A 20,016-nucleotide genomic window follows, 5' to 3' on the forward strand; every position below is an offset into this window, starting at 1 on the left:
CCTCTGCTCCTCTCTGTTTTTTGAGACATTCAAACCCCAGGACATTATAACAGATAAGGTCCTTACCTAGTCAAAGCACCATATTGTGTGAGAGGGGACTGAGTGCATGCCTGAGGTCATATAGGCCGTCGTGATGGGGCCCCTTTGGCACCAAGGGACCGATTCCAGGGCCAAGCTTCTATTCCCTGCTGCACTGCCTCTCCTAAGGCAACGTCAGCAAGAATAGCTTGACACACCACAAGGTGAGATTCTCAGAGGAGTCCAAGGGCCTGGATGTATAGGAATGAGGCAGGACATGCCCCCCCTGAACTTCACATCAATAGAACTAGGCAGTGTGGGTGCATTGGTTCATGAAAGGCAGGTTGAGGGGTCCAGAAGTATGCTGGAAGAAGTGGCATGGGGAGCAGGGTGAGGATGGCCAAGGTAGCCAGGAACCCGTATCCTCATGGCCCATCCTCCTATGTCACCACACTGCATGACCATGAGAACTTGGTAGCAGTGGGGGTATTAGGTTTTAAAAAGGAGTCTTCGGGATCCCTGGGTGGCGCAGCGGTTTGGTGCCTGCCTTTGGCCCAGGGCGCGATCTTGGAGACCCGGGATCTAATCCCACGTTGGGCTCCCGGTGCATGGAGCCTGCTTCTCCCTCTGCCTATGTCTCTGCCTCTCTCTCTCTCTCTGTGACTATCATAAATAAATAAAATCTTTAAAAAAAATAAAAAAATAAAATAAAAATAAAAAGGAGTCTTCAGGGGGCTAGGCAGAGTAACTTCTTGCCATGCAAATGTTTACTTTTTTTAAGAATTTATTTACTTATTCATGAGAGACACACAATGGGGCAGAGACATAAGCAGAGGTGGGAGAAGCAAGCTCCCTGCAGGCAGCCTAATGTGGGACTCGATCCCAGGATGCTGGGGTCATGACCTGAGTTGAAGGCAGATGCTCAACCACTGAGCCACCCAGGTGCCCCCCAAATGTTTATATTTGAATGTGGCCCCAAAAATGTATTTTTGAATGTAGCCAAAAAATATGTATTGTAAACCCATTCTTTAATCTCTGCATGGAGAACAAGGTACAGAAGAGGAGGTACAGGCATTAACCTGTACTCTAACACTGGGGAAAACTTGAAATGGTCACAATATGGTGACCTAAGTGTAAAAATGATTTAGATGGAATTACTCCCAATAACTAAAAGGTGGAAAAAACACAAGCATACAGGCATCCAGTACAGATGAATGGATAAACAAAATGTGGTATATCCATGCAATGGAATATTACTCAGCCTTGTTGTGAACTGCATCCATGTATACCTCCAAAATTCATATGTTGAAGGCCTACCCCCCAGTGTGGTATATTAGGATGTGGAGCCTTCAGGAGGTAATTAGGTCTAGATCAGATCTAGATGAGGTCATGAATATGGAGCCCCCATGAAGGTTTAGTGTCCTTCTAAGAAGGAAAAAGAGACTAGAGCTCATTCTCTCAGTTATGTGAGGACACAGCAACAAGTTGGCAATCTGCAAGGCAGGGAGTGGGCCCTTACTGGACACCAGCTCTGCAAACACCTTGATCTCAGACTTCCCAGCCTCCAGACTGTGAGAAATTAATGTCTACAATTTAAGCTGCCAGGTCTGTGGTTTGGTGTTACAGCAGTACACATGGACCAAGACCAGGCTTAAAAGGAGAAGAAATTCTGACACCTGCTAAACACAGATGGACCTTGAGGCCATTATGCTTGAGCGAAATAAACCAGTCACAAAGGACAAATATCATATGATTGCTTTTACAACATACCTAGACTGTCCAAATTCAGAAACAAAGTAGAATGATAGTTGCAAAGTGCTGGGGTTAGAAGAGAAATGGGAGTTAGTGTTTAATGAGGACAGAGCTTTGGCTGGAGAAGATGAAAAAGTTCTAGAAGTAATAATGGTGATGTTTGTACAACAGTGTGAATGCTAATGCCACTGACCTGAAAAGGGGCTCATGATCCCCTTTTAACCTGAAAAGTTAAAATGGTAAATTTCATGTTAGGTATATGTTTTCACAGTTTAAAAAAATAGCTAAGGTTGAATATATTAGTATGGAGTTAGTAAGATTTAAAAGAGCTCTGCAGGGGTACCTGGGTAGCTTAGTCAATTAAGTGTATGACTCTTGATTTCAGCTCAGGTCATGATCTCAGGGTGGTGAGATCAAGCCCCATGTCAGGCTCCATGCTCAGCAGGGAATCTGCTTAAGATTCTCTTTTTCCTTCTCCCTCTGTCCCTCACCCTGTGCTCTTGGTCTCTCTTTCTCAAATATATAAATATTTTTAAAAAAATAAATTTAAAAAGTTCTGTATTGTGAAAGGAATACTCATTGAAATATAGATACTTGCTAAAATGAGAAAAGTTGAAATACCCTCTCCCTTGCAGGAGTCCCCGGGATGCAGGATCTGATGGTCAGCTGGCTGGCAGGTGCCTGTAGGGCCCAGGAGGGCAGCAGCATGCCACAAACAGTTGGCCATGCCTCAGATGCAGCTTCATGTGACAAGAGGCAAAGCCTTCAGCTTCTGTCTGCAAGTAAGGAGAATAATGTGCTCTTATTCTCTGATTTGTCCTCTAGGTGGAAGTGACAAAAGAAGAAGCCTCCCAGTCAAGGCTCCAGTACACAGAGAGAAGGAAGAAGGCGATCTCCTAATTGGTACCATATACATCAGGTCACATAGTTTTCTTACTTTGTAGCAACACCAACCAAAAATTCCGCCCAAGTAAGAGCCATGAGCAAGATGGTGTAAAAATGTGAACATCTGTGAGGTCACACACCTCCCTGCTTGATCCCCCATCCTCACAATCTTGAACTGTAGATCAGCTTATTTCCCCCAGTCTTAACAAACAGACAGAGGGTCTCAGAGAGGTTAGACAGCATGTCACAGGTTGTCAGAGGGTCAGGTTTGGGGCTCAGATTAGGACAGTGTGCCTGGTGCTAAAGCAGCAGCAGTTGTCAGAGCCTCTGTCCCACAGAGCAGAGCATGCGAGTGGTTATCTAGGAAGAAGGAAGGAGGACACTCATCAATAGCATGGGACTTGAACTCACCCCACAGCAGGTAAAGTTAATTACATACTTAATTATATGCTTACTTTATACCAGTATAAAATTTTCCATGGGCTTTTATATCAGTATAAAATTTGTAGTGGGCTCAGCAAACTTTCTGTAATGCTCCAGCTAGTAAATGTTTTTAGTTTTGTGGGCCTTATGGTCTCTGTTTTAATGGCTCAACTCAGCCATGTGCAAAAACAACCAGAGACAACATGTGAATGAATGAATGTGACTGTGTTCCAGTGCCATTTTATTTACAAAAACAGATGGTAGATCCCATTTGGCTCATGGGCCATAATTTGCCCATCTCTTATGTATGCAAACACAGGAATGCATTTATACTTCGTCAGCTATGGCCAGGTATCCACCAATGGCCTAGCACTGGTTCTCCAATGTGAGCCTCACAGGCCAGGTGCTGGTTGCTTTCCTCCAGCAAAATTGGCTAGTGCATTTTGTGGTCAAGTTGCAGGATGCTTGTTGTATCTTTCTAATCAGGACTACCCTGCCTGGGAAATCTAGCATCTTTATGAATTGTGTTGGATTGTTACTGTGACTACAACGATTCTTGGAGATATTACAGATAGCTTAGCAGTCATTTCAGTAGGTTTGGTACTTCAGTTGACTCTAGATTGCATGGACTCTTTCCTAAGAGCCAAGTGGTGGGTGAGAACCGAGGGAGTGTGTTGGCTCATTAATAATAAAGCCATAATTGGGATATGGTGGGCAATGCAATTAATTGTGGAGATGTTACATGTTTGGATAACTTGAAAGAGGATTGGGAATCTAGTAACTCCAAATTAATCAATGTGTTTGATTTTTTAAACTATCCAGTCTATCTTCTTTTTAAAAAATTTTTATTTTAATTCAATTTAATTAACCTATACTACATTGTTAGTTTCAAAGGCAGAATTTAGTGATTCATCAGTGATTCATCACAACATTCAGTCTCATTCCATCAAGTGCCCTCCTTAATGCCCATCACTTAGTTACCGCATCCCCCACTGCCCCAGACCTCCCCTCCAGCAACTTAGTTTGTTTCCTAGAGTTAAGGATCTGTTATGGTTTGTCTCCCTCTCTGATTTCATCTTGTTTTATTTTTCCTTCCCTTCCCCTATGTTCAACTGTTTGGTTTCTTAAATTCCACACATGAGTGAAATCATATGGTATTTGTCTTTCCCTAACTAATTTATTTTGCTTAGCATAATACCCTCTAGTTCCATCCATGTCATTGCAAATGGCAAGATTTTGTTCTTTTGATGGCTGAGTAATATTTCTGTGTGTGTGTGTGTGTGTGTGTGTGTGTGTGTGTGTACTTTTTCTTTCTCCATTCATCTGTCAAGGATATCTAGGTTCTTTCCAATTTTGACTATTGTGGACATTGCTACTATAAACATTAGGGTGCAGGTGCCCCTTGGAATCACTATGTTTGTATCCTTTGGGATAAATACCTAGTAGTGCAATTGCCGATATATCTACTTTTCAATCAGCTGTCATTGGAAGTGACAAAATGTAAGGTCAGAAGCACTGGAGTCAGTAATGCGCCCTTGTCTCATATGGCACGCTCAGAGGGATGATACTTGGGTTTGATTTTTATTGCATGTCTTACATGAAGAGCAGAGCAGTTGTCCCAGAAAGGCAGAAGTGGTTTCATCTTTCCATTCTTTGCATGTGTTTTCACTCGTGTGCACTTTTGCCATTTACATCCCCTCTTACAGCACCATGGCTTCTCTTTTCTTTCTTGCAGATGGATGGTTTCTAGCCTGCTTCCAAACCCCACCTCAGCTGAGTGTTGGGCAGCCCTTCTACATGATCCTATGACTCTTGATATGGATGCAGTCCTGTCAGACTTTGTTCGGTCCACAGGGGCAGAACCTGGTCTGGCCAGAGACCTGCTGGAAGGTAAGCTGGCCTTGTCATCCTCACGCCATGCTCCTGAGCATAGCTACTTTCCAACTGGTGGCAAAAGATAAGAAGATTTTTGTTACCTGACAGTGGTGGTACTGGACTTATTAAAAGTAAAGGGGGAAAAAAAGGTGTTGATGATGAAATGATTTTTGTTATTCGACACCTAGGTATTTCTTATCTCTATCTTGGCTGAGTCAAAAATACTTTAGGTCAAAGGTTTCATCAAAGAAAAACCACCTAGTAGCCAGTAAATAGATGGTACTAATTCATACACAACAAGACAGAATTCCTTCTTAAACCTTAAGTGTAGATATCATTTGTTACATGGAAAATGTACAGTTTGTGTCTCAGAATCTAAAATGGATTTACTTTGCATATTTTTAAAATCTTTTGTGCGTGTGTGTGTGTGTGTTTGTGTGTGTGTGTGGTAGGGTAAAAGTAAGATGTGGGAAGAGCCTATCATAACTTCTCAGAACAAACAAAACCGTGAGAGAATTTTTAAATGATTTCTCTTGGCTTCAAATATAGAAACTGCTGTTTATGGAATTAACTAATACTTGGTTAAGTATTATAAGTCATGATTATCCCGTAATTCACTTAGGAAACAATATGGATTACTACACATTTGTATGAATGCTAGAGGTGACTACTACTCAAATCCCATTGAAAATTAAGAACCAGCTCAGGACACCTGGGTGGTTCAGTGGTTGAATGTCTCCCTTTAGCTCAGGTCGTGATCCTGGGGTCCTGGGATCAGATCCTGCATCAGGCTCCCTGCAGAAAGCCTGCTTCTCCCTCTGCCTATGTCTCTGCCTCTCTCTGTGTCTCTCATGAATAAATAAATAAAATTTTTTTAAAAAAAGGAAAAGAGGGATGCCAGGGTGGCTCAGTGGTTGAGCATCTGCCTTTGGCTCAGGTTGTGATCCTGGAGTCCCGGTATCGAGTCCCACATCGGGCTCCCTGCGTGGAGCCCGCTTCTCCCTCTGCCTGTGTCTCTGCCTCTCTCTCTCTCTCTCTTTTTCTGTGCGTGTGTGTGTGTGTGTGTGTCTCATGAATAAATAAATAAAATCTTTCAAAAAAAAAAAGAAACTGTGATGTCAAATGCTTGGTGGAGTAACCCGCATGTATGTAGCAAAGGTTCCAAAAGCAATCGACAAAGATCCTGTTTGTCTCTGCAGTCTTTTGTAACTGGCTGGCACTGACATTGCTCTGAATATCTAGATAGCCTTAAGGAAGCAGTGAGACTTGTCAGCTCTTTTCTTCCTTAATTTTATTTTTTAAATTAAAATACCAAAAAAAAATGACCTTTGGGGGTATAGTTCTAAGAATGATGCATAGATTTATGTTATTACTACCACTCTCAGACACAGAACCATCTCATCCCCACACCCCATCCCAGTCCACCCTCCTGCCCTGTTGATCCTCAGGCCCTCTCCCACCCTGTCTGCTGGCAGCCACTACTCTGTCTCCTGTCACATTAGCTTTGTCTCTTTCAAGAATGTCATATAAATGGAGTCATGCAGCACCTAACCATTTGAAACTGACTTCTGTTCACTTAGCATAATTATTTTGAGACTCATTCAAATTGTGCGTGTCAACAGTTTGTGCATTTTTTTAAATTTTTTATTTATTTATTCATGAGAGACACAGAGAACAAGAGAGAGAGGCAGAGGGAGAAGCAGGCTCCATGCAGGGAGCCTGATGTGGGACTCGATGTGGAACCCCAGGATCAGGCCTGGCTGACGGTGGCGCTAAACCACTGAGCCACCCAGGCTGCCCGAGTTTGTGCTTTTTTATCGTTAGAGATGGACCACAGTTTGTTTATCCAGTTACCTGTGCAAGGACATATCAGTTGCTTCTAACTGGGGCAGTTATGATGAGAGCTGCACTCAAATGTTTACTTGTGAACAGGGGTTTTTGTGAACATAGTTTAATTTTTTCCATGTGTGTACACATAGGAGTGGGATTTGCTGGTTTATATTGGTAACTGTACATTTAGCATTACAAGAAACTGCCAAACTGTTTTCCTGAGGGCTGAACCATTTTGCATTTCCACCAGCAATGTATGAGAGTTCCAGGTGCTCTACATTCCCACCAGCACTTGGTATTTCTTTTCTTTTTTTATTATTTTCTCCATTCTTATAGGCGTGGAATGGTATTTTTCCATCATTTTGGTTTTCGTTTCCACACTGACTAATGTTGTTAAATGTTTTGTTATTATTCTCCCTCTATATCTTCTCTTTGGTTAAATGTTCATTCAATTCTTTTACCTATTTCTAAATGGAGTTATTTGACATCTTATAGTAGTTTTTAATATATTCTGAAGGTAAATCATTTATCGGAGATATGATCTGCAAATATTCTTCTCTGATCTGTGCTTGACTATTTAACCTCTTGCTGGTACCCTTTGCAGAGCAAAAGTATTTAATCTTGATGAAGTCCAGTTTATCATTTTTTTTTCTTGCATGGATCATGTTTCAGGTGACATATCTAAGAGCCTTTGTATGACCCCAGGTGATGAAGATTTTCTCCTAGGTGGTCTCTTAAAAGTTTTATACTTTAGATCTCTGACTCATTTTGAGTGGACGTTTGTATAACATGTAAGATCTGGGCCAAGGTTCATTTGTATACATGTGGGAGTCAAATTGTTTCAGCATCATTTGTTGAAAAGATTATCCTTCCTCCACTGAATTGCCTTTGTGCATTTGTCAAAAACCAACTAAACCTATCTGTGGGAAGCTACTTCTTGATGTTGATTCTGTTCAATTGATCAATATGTCTATTCCTCTGCCAGTACTCCTTGATTAGTATAGCTTTGTGGTGAGTCTTAGAATCAGCATGATTCTTCCAATCTTATTTTTCTTTTTGAAAAGTGTTTCAACTATTCTATTTCCTTTGCCTTTCCATATAAATTTGAGGATCAGCTTATGTGTCTATATAAAATTTCCTGCTGAGATTTTGATTGGAATTATGTTAAATCTGTAAATCAATCCTGTGTTTTGCCTTATAATCCATGAAGTCAGTATAGCCTTACTTTCCACTTCTGTAGGATGTCTTTGAATTCTTTCATCAACATTTTGCAGCATAGATCATATACATGTGTGGTAGATTTCTATATAGGGGTATTGTGAGCTATCGAAAACCTAATGTAAATTTCAGTTTCTAATTGTTCATTTTTCATTGTTGTTCATTGAGAAATATAATTGATTTTTGTGTGCTGCCCTTATATCCTACAATCTTGCTAAACTCAATTATTTGTTCTAAGGTATATGTATATGTGTATACGCTCGTACATGGGTACACATGCGTATGTGTGTATTCCTTTGGATTTTCTTTTTTTTATTTATTTATGATAGTCACAGAGAGAGAGAGAGAGAGAGGCAGAGACACAGGCAGAGGGAGAAGCAGGCTCCATGCCCCGGGAGCCCGACGTGGGATTCGATCCCAGGTCTCCAGGATCACGCCCTGGGCCAAAGGCAGGCGCCAAACCACTGCACCACCCAGGGATCCCTCCTTTGGATTTTCTACATAGATAGTCATGTTGTCTCTGAATAGATATAGTTTTATTTCTTCTTTCCAATGCATATGCCTTTTATTTATTTTTCTTGACTTATTGCACCAGCTAGGACTTCCAATAGGAGGTTGGATGGTAGTGGTGAAAGACAGCATCCTTGCCTTGTTCTTAGGGTAGAAGCAGTCCCCGCCCCCCCCCCCGCCCCAGTCTTTCACCATTATATAGAATAGCAGTAAGTTTTTGTAGATATTCTTTATAAGGTGGAGGAAAGTTCTTTCGGTTTCTAGTTTGCTGAGAGTTTTATCATGAATATATATTAAGTTTTTCAAATGCTTTTCCGGAAAATGTCACTTGATATGATCAAGTGTTTGTTTTTTCCTTCTTTAAACTGCCAGTAAAACACATTGTATGACTGCCTTCTGATAATAAACTGAGCTGTCAGCCATTAGTTAAAGACTTTTCTACTCCATGTTTTTCTCTTTTCCTTCTGGGACTCAGATGGTATGAGTCTAAGAATTTATTGTTGTCCTCAAATCACAACAGTTCTTTTTTTTTTTAAGATTTATTTCTTTTACAGAGAGAAGAGGGGGAGGGGGAGAGGGAGAGAGAAAGCTTAAGCAGACTGCATGGAGCATGGACCCCGACATGGGGCTCAATCTCACAACCCTGAGATTACGACCTGAGCTAAAACCAAGAGTCGGACACTTAACCAACTGTGCCACCCAGGTACCCTGTGATCATTACAGTTCTATTCACTTTATTCCTCAATCTTTTATCACCTATTGTTCTAATTAGATCATTTCTATTGATCTATTTATAAATTTACTACTTACGGCTTCCTCTGTCACCTCTATTCTGTTGCTGAACCCATCCAGTGAGTTTATTGTTTTTGTTGCTGAATTTTTGTTTATTTCTAACATTTCCACTTGATTATTTTTTTCCTTTTCTTTGCTGAGACTCTGTATTTTTCAAGACTCTACTCTTCTGTCGTAAAATATTTAGAATAACTGCTCTGAAGTCTTTGTCAGATAATTCCAGTATCAGTTTCATCTCAATATTACTAGTAAGATGTCTGGTTGGGGGGCAGGGCTGTTTGATTTTTGTATGCTGAATAAATTTGGATTGTATCCTAGACAATTTAGAGATTATATTCTGAGACTGTGGCTGTTGTTTAAACTTATGGCACATGGTATTTTGGTTTTAGAACTGCCCCAGTTGGGTTCAGACCAGAAGTTCCAAGTTCCCCAAGACTTTTCTGCATTGTGGTTCCAAGGTCAACTCTATTTGGATCTGTCTCACTAGTGGCCAGTCTGGGACCCAGACAGTAGTCTGTCTCATATTTCACTACTCAAAGCCTCTGGAATCTGTGTAAAGTCAGATTCATACATGTACAGCTCAGGGGTAAGCCCAAGAGTTTATAAACAACTTTAAGGGATTGCTGTCTCAAATTCCTGCTTCATTGTAATCTCCTCAATAGTTCTGGGTCCCTGGGCTTTATCCCCACATTCCTGCACACTTGATTTGACTGTGCTTTTGTCTGAACTAAGCAATCAAAGTCCAAAAAAGAGAAAAAGGTCATGGGGTTTACCTCTGGGGATCATAACTCTTGTGACTGAAGAAGATTTCTCTGTCTTCCAGTTTTTATTTCCTGCCATCCCTTATTGCTGCCACAAAATTGCTTCAGATCTGGGGCACTAGAGAACTGAGAACATTTTTTATAGAAAAAGAGATAAATGAACTCTCTGAACATTAGAGACCTCTTTTCTGTATCTGGGGCCAGAGCGAGAGGCTTTTCCTGGAGCTAATGCCCACTTCTGGGTTTGGGGCTACACTGAGCTCACCACATAGGAGAGACTGGAAGAAAAAGTGATCAACTCACTACCAGTTCTGGGGTACTTTGAATTATGATCTTCTTCCTCAGGCTGCCTGCTCTCATGTACTCCTCTGAGTCCCCAGTAGCTGTCCTATGTATTCTGTCCTGGTGTCCTACTACTTTCAGCAGGAGAGATGTGGTGCAGTGTTCTTGCTCCATTCCACCCAGGATGGAATCTGTCCACTGTCTTTACCAGTGGGGAGACTATGGTCACATATGTATGTTGGGCTTTTTCAGTTGTGAGAGTTATTTGGGTCAAGATTTTTCCAAAGCCAGTGTTTCAAAGAATGAAATATTTTCCTTGTGATCTTTCTAAGGATAAAACCACAGTGATGGCAGAAGCTGGGGGAGAGAGAGAGAAAAACTTAAGCAGAGAGCGTGGAGCATGAGCCCTCTCTGTATTGTGTGTGTGTGTTTTTTTCAAACATCTTGTGAGTGTTTTTAATTACTTATTTCAAAATAAAAAGTTTAAAAAACACATACAGTGATGGGAATCACAGTAGAGCAGAGGACAGCCAGTGAGAAGAACAAATAACATAGGTTGAAAAAAAGACAGGATAGGAACAGCAGAATAGAGAGACAGAAAGATGAGAAAATGCACACTGATCTGCATCAGGATGAAAGAGTGCATCTTTACCTGGCTGTCTGCATCCTTCACATCTGCCTTTTGCATGTTGGCAAAGTGGTCCTTCAGAAATAAGTTCAGGTTGTGTATTTCCATTTCCCCAAATCCTCTGACATCCCCTGTTTCCTGTGGAGTGAACTCCTCCACATGGCACTCAGTTCCTTTTAACCCTTGCTCTCTTCCATTCCTTCCTCTCTTCCATTCCTTCCACCTCATCTCTAGTGTAGTTCTTCCCCGTCCTTTTCCCCAGACACCCTATCCAGCCCCGTGCTTCATCTTAAGCTCAGTTCATGTGCTGCCCACTCCCTCTGCACACCCTCTGCCTCACTCTTGAGATTCTACTCCTCTTCCAAGTTGATGTATGAGCACCACAACAGGAGGGACCACAGCAGGTTTTGCTCACTGTGTCCCTCTAACACCCAGTTCATGCCAGTCCCTCAGTGGGATGTTCTGGCTGCTGGCATACAGCAGTGAGCAACCAGATGAAAATCTTCATCCTCATGGAGAAAGACAATAAATAGCATAAATAAGTTATATAATATTTCACTAGTAAGTGCCATGGAGAAAACTATACCAAAGGGAGGAGGATGGGGGTATAGATGTGGGTACAATTTTTACTTAGGGTTGTCAAACAAGGACTCATTAGTAAAAATGGGATCTGAGCATAGACTTGAGGCATGAGAGAATAACCATGTAGCTATCTGGAGAAAGAAGTTTTGAGGAAGAGTTGGAATTAATTGGTCATTGCTTGCCATTCTTCAAACCTTTGTAGACTTCTATTATAACATATATTTTATATTGTCTATTTTATAATTAATCACATCCTTATTTTGTCATTAAATTAGAAGTTCTTAAAATCAAAGCCAATAACATTGACAATAGTAGTTAGCATTTATGTTGAATTGTTATATGCCAGATGCTAGGCTCTTTAAATATGATGTCTCATTTAATCCACACAATGAATTAGAAGAATGTTAGACTTACCGTTTTATAGGCAGGAAAGCTGAAGCCAAGAAAACTTCCTGAAGTTAAACATTCAGAACATAGCAGAACCACCAGTTGAATCCAATTGTGCCACTCAATTTCAGGTTCTTTCTGCAAAGCCAGGTCACCTACAATTTATCTTCATTCCGCTGTCCTTCTAGAGTATAACAGCATTTTGTGTTGCTATATGCACTCAAAAGAGTTTTAACTAATCACCAAAGGGATGTTTTAGTAACCCATTTTACAATGTGGCTAATTAACTTTTCAAATAAAATAATACTTCAATAGACCACAAAAACTATTCAAAAGATAGAACTAATAGCTAACAATCAGATGCCAAACACTATCTGGCCACATCAAAAATTAAAAGTTAGTTAAAAAGATTTTTGAGTGGTAGGCCAAATACATGAGTTGTGTATAAAGTGTCCATTCCATTCTTAAAGACAAAGCAACTCTCACGCTTTTAAAATAACCGTGTATCATAGGCCTTGCACCTCTACCAAAATACTCTTTCAGTGTACCCAGGCCTTACTTTTGTTGTAATCCATAGAAAAAAAAAAAAACTCAAATAAATAGCCACATTGCATTTAGGAAGAATATTTACTGGAAATTAACATCTCACATGTCCCTGGTATAATCCTTCAGAATCCTTGTGAAATTCACAAAATTAAGGAAAATACGTGGCAACTAAGTTAAATTATTTTCTCCAAAATATGTATATAGAAGTTGTCCACATATTTTAAGATGCATGTGTATTTACCAGTTGAGTTGATTATTTGAGAACTCAAGCACTTAGAGTTGTTTATGGAGAAATATAACCCTCTTTGGCAGTCCTGGGCTCCTTAGATTTGAAGTATCTATGGTTTGGAATTTTGCATATGGTGTCCTTTCTTGGTTGAGCTCCCACAGAGTGGTAACTCCCAATAATGTACCAGTCATATTGACAGGTTATTCCATTAACATTTACATCTGGCATATGAAAACTTTCCCACAAGTGGGGACTGCAGCTGCTGACTGGATAGTTGTAATAATTCCCCAAAGAGTACACCCAAGAAATAGGGGAGGGGATGGAGGCAACTGAGAGAAGAATGTATTTAATAAAATTCTCATATTAGCCCACTAGCTGGTCATGGGATCTGCTCACAACAAACCCACAGAGTTCCCTGTGGAGCATTCAGCAGAATGGACAAGATGAAATTGGAAGTGGTAGGGCAGAGGTCAGAAGAATTAAGGGGACTCTGCCTGGAGACTGGCCCATTGCCATCACTCACTCAGGACTTAAACACATGAGAAACTGAGGTGAGCTCCAGAATAATCACTCCTAATTAAAATTAGAAGGGTGCCTGGGTGGCTCAGTGGTTGAGCATCTGCCTTCAGCTCAAGGTTGTGATCCTGGGGTCCTGGGATTGAGTCCTGCATTGGGCTCCCCGCAGGGAGCCTGCTTCTCCCTCTGCCTATGTCCCTGTCTCTCTTTTTCTGTCTTTCATGAATAAATAAATAAAAATCTTTTTAAAAAATTAAAATGAGAGAAGTGGTCCAAAGCTGGATATCCTAGGTGTGTGTAGCCAGAGCATTCCTTCTCTTCAGTCAAGCTAGATCTGATGCTCAGTCTTGAGCACATGCCATCCAATTTATCAGAAGAGATCATGGCTCTTTTTCAGGTTTGCATGATTAAAAAGCTTGAGTGGAATCATCCTTGGGTGGGAATGAAAAAGTGGCCTGGAGACTGTGAATCCTAAGCAGGAGTTAGAGAAGAAGGTCTGATGGGCTCCGGCCAGTGAGTCTAGAAATACTGTCATTAAAACACTTGCTGCCCCTCCCTAACTGTCCTGCTCCCACTGAGGACAGTGCTGCCATAAGGCTAGGCATATATAAAATAATGTGGCCAAAAGTAAAAACTCCTGTTCAGGATCAGACTCCTAAGATGCCTTCTCTGGCCTGGCCCCATTTAGGAAGACACATTCTCTCTTTAGATAGATGAGTATATTTAAATGCTCTTGAAAACAGAGATCCATTACGGCCATGTATGAGGAATTTCCTTTTGGAATGCTAATCAATGAAGTAGATCTTATTTCATTCATTTCCTTACATTAGGGTAACCCCACATACCATCACTGGCCTATTTTATTGGCTTTACTCAAGAGGCTGTCCCATCTTGGCTACTTGAAATGTTTCCTCTCTGGAAAGCTAACCAGTCTTTCTATGTGGATGTCTCCACATGGGCTATCCCATACCTCCCATCTTTTTGGATTCTTTCATGTTGCTTTGCTAATATGCACATTCCTATGGGGCTGCCAGCCCAGTGCACTCAGTAATGTGGACTGAAATTAATTGTATTGAAGAGGGGAGTGTCAAGAGAACGACATCCTCTGGTGGGAGATCCTCTGATATTATGGCCCAGAATTGGAGTCATACAAAATTAAACATTTTGGGACACCTGGGTGGCTCAACAATTGAGCATCTGCCTTCCACCCAGAGCATGATCCTGGAGTCCCAGGATGGAGTTCCACATTGGGCTCCCTGCATAGAGCCTGCCTCTCCCTCTGCCTATGTCTCTGCCTCTCTCTGTGTCTCTCATGAATAAATAAATAAAATATTTTAAAAATTAAACATTTTTAGGATAAAAAGTAGCTGTGCAAACCAAAATCAATTTAAATTTTTTTTTTGGTTAGGCAGGAAAGGGGAGGCTGCTACATATTAGGAACTCCCACTTAAGCAAAAACATTGATGCAACCCATCTGCAAGCATGTATTGAGGGCCGCTAATCTGGTTTTTTGAGATCCAGTATGGAAGGAGGAAGGGCCCTGCCCTCAAGTACTATCACAGTCAGGTAAATAGCCAAAATGAGGAGTCCAAGAGGACAAACCAGGTCTGTTTGGGTGATCCAAGATGATATCATAGGTTACTGAGACTCAGAGGTGGAATAGGATTTTACTAGGCATAAAGTGTGTGTGTGTGTGTGTGTGTGTGTGTGTGTAAGGCTGGAGTGTTGCATATTCTAGTCAGAGGGAACAACATTTGCAAATGTATGGAAACATAAAAATCAGAAAGAGAAGGAGCTCAGTATTGCTGTGTCATAGACTATGACTGGAGGGAAAATGACAAGAGATAAGATGGGACTGTGTGGTATGGATGGACATCCCAAAGGGCCTGGTGTTCTGTGCTGAGAAGTTACCTTTTAAGCAGTGAGAAGCATTGAAGGGAAGTAGGGAGGTCACAGGAAACATAATGAGACTAGAGTGCAAAATAGATTGTATTCCATTTCTGAATGCAATTATCTATGGTTCTGAAGAACTGTGCCTGGTAAAAGCATGGGGAACATGAGGGTCAGAGGGAAAGGGGATCATTAATTAGCCACAGTCCTCATGGTAGCAACTGGTGGCCCTAGTGTTCATATCTCGAAACCAGTAAGGAGATTTCTGCTACCTTGCAGGAATGGATAATGGGAAAATGGCATGAAGTGCCAGTTTGTGCCTGCACATTGGGTCAGTAAGTCATGGGATCCGCCTCCCAGTGAGTTGGTTCCTTCAAACTCCATCATGGTCAAACATGCTCTGGCAAATCAGTCTCACAGACTGCCTCTCACTGTTTCCAAGACATGGATCAAGGACAGGTTTGGAGTGGCCATTTCTCATTATTAAGAACTCACTTGATCAGCCATACTGTACTGATACAAAAGCTTACAAGTGGCCTATAGTCTGACCAAATGGGTTGTTAGCTTATGACACCAAAAATTAAGGAGGGCCCTTTGGATGCTGGTCCTCAGTTGCCCTCATTCCTCTGGATTGCCTTTATCCCATTAGCAGACATCCTCAAGTCTGCAGCTCCTCTTGGAGCACTGAGTTTGTGGGAAGGTGAGACCAGGCTTCTAGTGGAGAATTGTGTAGCCACAATTTTTTAGTGGTATCTAGGATTTTCCATATATATATATATATATATATATATATATATATATATATATATGGAAAATGTATATATATATACACACACACACATATATATATACACACTCATATTATCTGCAAATAATGCTACTTTTCCCTTTATGACTCAGATACCTCTTATTCCTTTTTCTTGCATGATTGCTCTAAGATTTCCAGTACTATGCTGAATAGAAGTGGTGGGATGGACACCCTTGCCTTGTTTCTGAGGAATGAGAGTTTTTAGCAAATTTATCTTTTCTTTTTTCTTTTTTTTTTTTTGCATTTTCTTTTTTTTTTTAATTTTTTATTGGTGTTCAATTTACTAACATACAGAATAACCCCCAGTGCCTGTCACCCATTCACTCCCACCCCCCGCCCTCCTCCCCTTCTACCACCCCTAGTTCATTTCCCAGAGTTAGCAGTCTTTACGTTCTGTCTCCCTTTCTGATATTTCCCACACATTTCTTCTCCCTTCCCTTATATTCCCTTTCACTATTATTTATATTCCCCAAATGAATGAGAACATATAATGTTTGTCCTTCTCCGACTGACTTACTTCACTCAGCATAATACTCTCCAGTTCCATCCACGTTGAAGCAAATGGTGGGTATTTGTCATTTCTAATAGCTGAGTAATATTCCATTGTATACATAAACCACATCTTCTTTATCCATTCATCTTTCGTTGGACACCGACTTTTCTAAAAACCAGCTCTTAGTTTCGTGGGTCTTTCTATTACTTTTCTGATGTCTATTTTATTTATTTCCACTCTGGTTTTTATTTCCTTCCTTCTATTAACTTTGGACTTTGTTTTTCTTCTTTTTCTAGTTCCTTGGAGTATACAGCTAGGTTGTTTATTTCAGATCCCTTTTTTTTCTTAATGTAGGCATTTATCACTCTAAAATGCCCTCTTAAGATTGCTTTTGTTTCAACTCATAGGTTCTGATATGTTGTGTTTCCATTTTCATTTGTTTCAAGAGTCTTCTTCATTTCCTTTGTGTTTCTTCAACCCATTGGTTATTCAGGAGTGTGCTGTTTAATTTCTAAATATTTGTAGATTCTCCAACTTTCCTTCTGTTGTTTATTTCTAGTTTCATATCATTGTTGTCAGAAAAGATCATTGGTATTATGTTAATCTTCTTAAATTTGTTAATATTTGTTTTGTAACCTATAATATGATCCATCCTAGCAAATGTTTATGTGCGCTTGAGAAGAATGTATATTCTGGATATGTAGAAAGCTTTCCAGAATAGAATGTTTTATTTTTTTTTTAATTTCAATCAAAGTTAATTAACATATAGAATACTATTAGGTTCAGAGTAGAGTTTAGTGATTCATCAGTTGCATGTAACATCCATTGCTCAATACATTAAGTACCCTCTTTAATGCCCATCACCCAGTTACCCCACCCACTTCCCCTGGAATAACCCTCATTTTGTTACCTAAAGGTAAGAGTCTCATAAGGTTTCCCTCTTTCTCTGTTTTTATCTTACTTTATTTTTCCTCCCTCCCCCTATGTTCATCTTTGTTTCTTAAATTTAAATATGAGTTAAATAATATGGTATTTGTCTCTCCTGACTTATTTTCCTTAGCTTACCACTCTCTAGTTCCATCTACATTGTTGCAAATGGCAAGATTTCATTCATTTTGATGGCTAAGTATGTTTCCATTATATATATATAATTCATATATATATATACCACTTCTTTATTCATTTGTTGATGGACATCTGGGCTCTTTCCATATTTTGGAAATTGTGGACGATGCTGCTATAAACATAGGGGGGCATATGCCCCTTCAAATCACTATTTTTGTATCCTTTGGATAAATGCCTGGTACTGCAATTGCTGAGTCATAGGATAGTTCTATTTTTAACTTTTGAAGGAACCTCCATACTGTTTTCCAGAGTGGATGCACCAGTTTGCATTCTCACCAACAGTGTAAGACAGTTCCCCTTTCTCTGCATCCTCACCAACATCTATTGTTTTCTGAGTTGTTAATTTTAGCCATTCTGACAGGTGTGAGATGATGTCTCATTGTGATTTAGATTTGTATTTCCCTGATGATAAATGATATTGAGCATTTTTTCAGGTCTTTGTTGGCCATTTGTATGTCATCTCTGGGGAAATGTATGTTCATATCTTCTGCCCATTTCTTGACTGGATTTTTTTTTAATTTTTAATTTTTTTTTTTTTTTGCTTTTTGGGTGTTGAGTTTGATAAGTTCTCTAATCTTTATAGATTTTGAATACTAGCCCTTTATCTGTCATTTGCAAATATCTTCTCCCATTCTGTAGGTTGCCTTTTAGTTTTGTTGATTGTTTCCATTGTCATGCAAAGGAAAGTACTCCTGCTGAAGTCCTAATAGTTCATTTTTGCTTTTGTTTCCCTTGCCTCTGGAGTGTGTCTAGCAAGAAGTTGCTGTGACTGAGGTCAAAGAGGTTGCTGCCTGGGTTCTCCTCTAGGATTTTGACAGATTCCTGTCTGACTTTTAGTCTTTCATCCATTTTGAGGGTTTTTTGTATGTATGGTATAAAAGGGTGGTTCAGTTTCATTCTTGTGCGTGTAGCTGTCAAGTTTTCCAATACCATTTGTTGAAGAAATTGTCTTTTATCTACTGGATATTCTTTCCTGCTTTGTTGAAGATTAGTTGATCATAGAGTTGAGGGTCCAATTTTGAGTTATCTATTCTATTCCATTGATCTGTGTGTCTGTTTTTGTGCCAGTATCATATTGTCAATGATTACAACTTGTAATACAGCTTAAGTCCAGAATTGTGATGCATCAAGCTTTAGTTTTCTCTTTCAACATTACTGTGGCTATTCAAGGTCTTTCTGATTCCATACAAATTTTAGAATTGTTTGTTCCAGCTCTGTGAAAAATGCTGGTATTATTTTGATAAGGATTGCAATAAATGTGTATATTGCTTTGAGTGGTATAGACATTTTAACAATATTTGTTCTTCCAATCCATAAGTGTGGAATGTTTTTTCCATTTATTTCTGTCTTCTTCAATTTCTTTTATAAGTTTTCAGCGTACAATCTTTGGTTAGGTTGTTCCTGTGTATCTTAGTTTTTAGTGCAATTCTAAATGGGATCAATTTGTTGAATTCTCATTCTGCTATTTTGTTGTTGGTATGTAGAAATGCAATAGACTTTTGTGCATTGATTTTATATTCTGTGACTTTGCTGAATTCCTGTATCAGTTCTAGCAAGTTTTTTGTAGAGTCTTTCAGGTTTTCTATGTAGAGTTTCATATCATCTGTGAAAGTGAAATTTTGACTTCTTTGTCGATTTGGATTCCTTTTATTTCTTTTTGTTGTCTGACTGCTGAGGCTAGCCCTTTGTCTTTTTATTAGAGGATTTAGTCCACTTACACCTAGAGATTATTATTGAAAGATATGAATTTAGTGCCATTGTATTACTTGTAAAGTTGCTATTCCCATAGATTGTCTCTGTTCCTTTCTAGTCTTTGTTACTCTTGGGCTTTTTCTCTGCTTAAAGGGTCTCCTTTAATATTTCTTGCAGGGCTGGTTTAGTGTTCACTAATTCCTTTAGTTTTTATTTGCCTTGGGAACTCTCTACCTCTCCTATTCTGAATGAAAGCCTTGCTGGATAAAGTATTCTTGGCTGCGTATTTTTCCCATTTAACTCATTGAATATATCATGCCAGTCCTTTCTAGCCTTCCAGATCTCTGTGGACAGTTCTGTTGCCAGTTTCATGTGTCTACCCTTGTAGGTTAAAGACATCTTCTTTCTAGCTGATTTTAGAATTCTATTAATCTTTGTATCTTGCAAGTTTCATTATGATATGTAGCGGAGTTGACCTGTTTTTGTTTATTTTGAGGGGAATTCTCGGTGCCTCCTGGACATGAATGCCTGTTTCCTTCCCCAGATTAAGGGAGCTCTCAGCTATAATTTGTTCAAATAAACCTTCTGCCCCTTTTTTCTGATATTCTTCTGGAACTCCTATGATATGAACATTATTTCATTTCATGTAATAACTGAGTTCCCTAACTCTGCCTGCATGATCTAATAGTTTTCTTTCCCTCTTCTTTCGGCTTCATTATTTTCCATATTTTATTTTTTATAGCCCTGATTCACTCTTCTACTTCATCCACCTAC

The 20,016-nt window shown here is 39.8% G+C and overlaps 1 protein-coding gene across 6 annotated transcripts in view; it reads left to right on the forward strand.

Moving 5' to 3' along the window:
- OTUD7A (OTU deubiquitinase 7A) overlaps window positions 1–20,016 on the forward strand; it is a 392,867-nt gene that overhangs the window by 213,497 nt on the left and 159,354 nt on the right. For 4 of the 6 annotated variants that reach the window (XM_077868826.1, XM_077868852.1, XM_077868835.1 and 1 more), the window contains 2 exons: window positions 2,596–2,689; window positions 4,814–4,968. In XM_077868826.1, the coding sequence (XP_077724952.1) occupies window positions 4,818–4,968 (151 nt within the window). In that variant the 5' untranslated portion in view covers window positions 2,596–2,689; window positions 4,814–4,817. The other 2 variants (XM_077868861.1, XM_077868872.1) reach the window with 2 other exon arrangements.

The sequence above is a fragment of the Canis aureus genome, chromosome 2 (assembly GCF_053574225.1).
Source record: "Canis aureus isolate CA01 chromosome 2, VMU_Caureus_v.1.0, whole genome shotgun sequence".
Classification (NCBI taxonomy): Eukaryota; Metazoa; Chordata; class Mammalia; order Carnivora; family Canidae; genus Canis; species Canis aureus.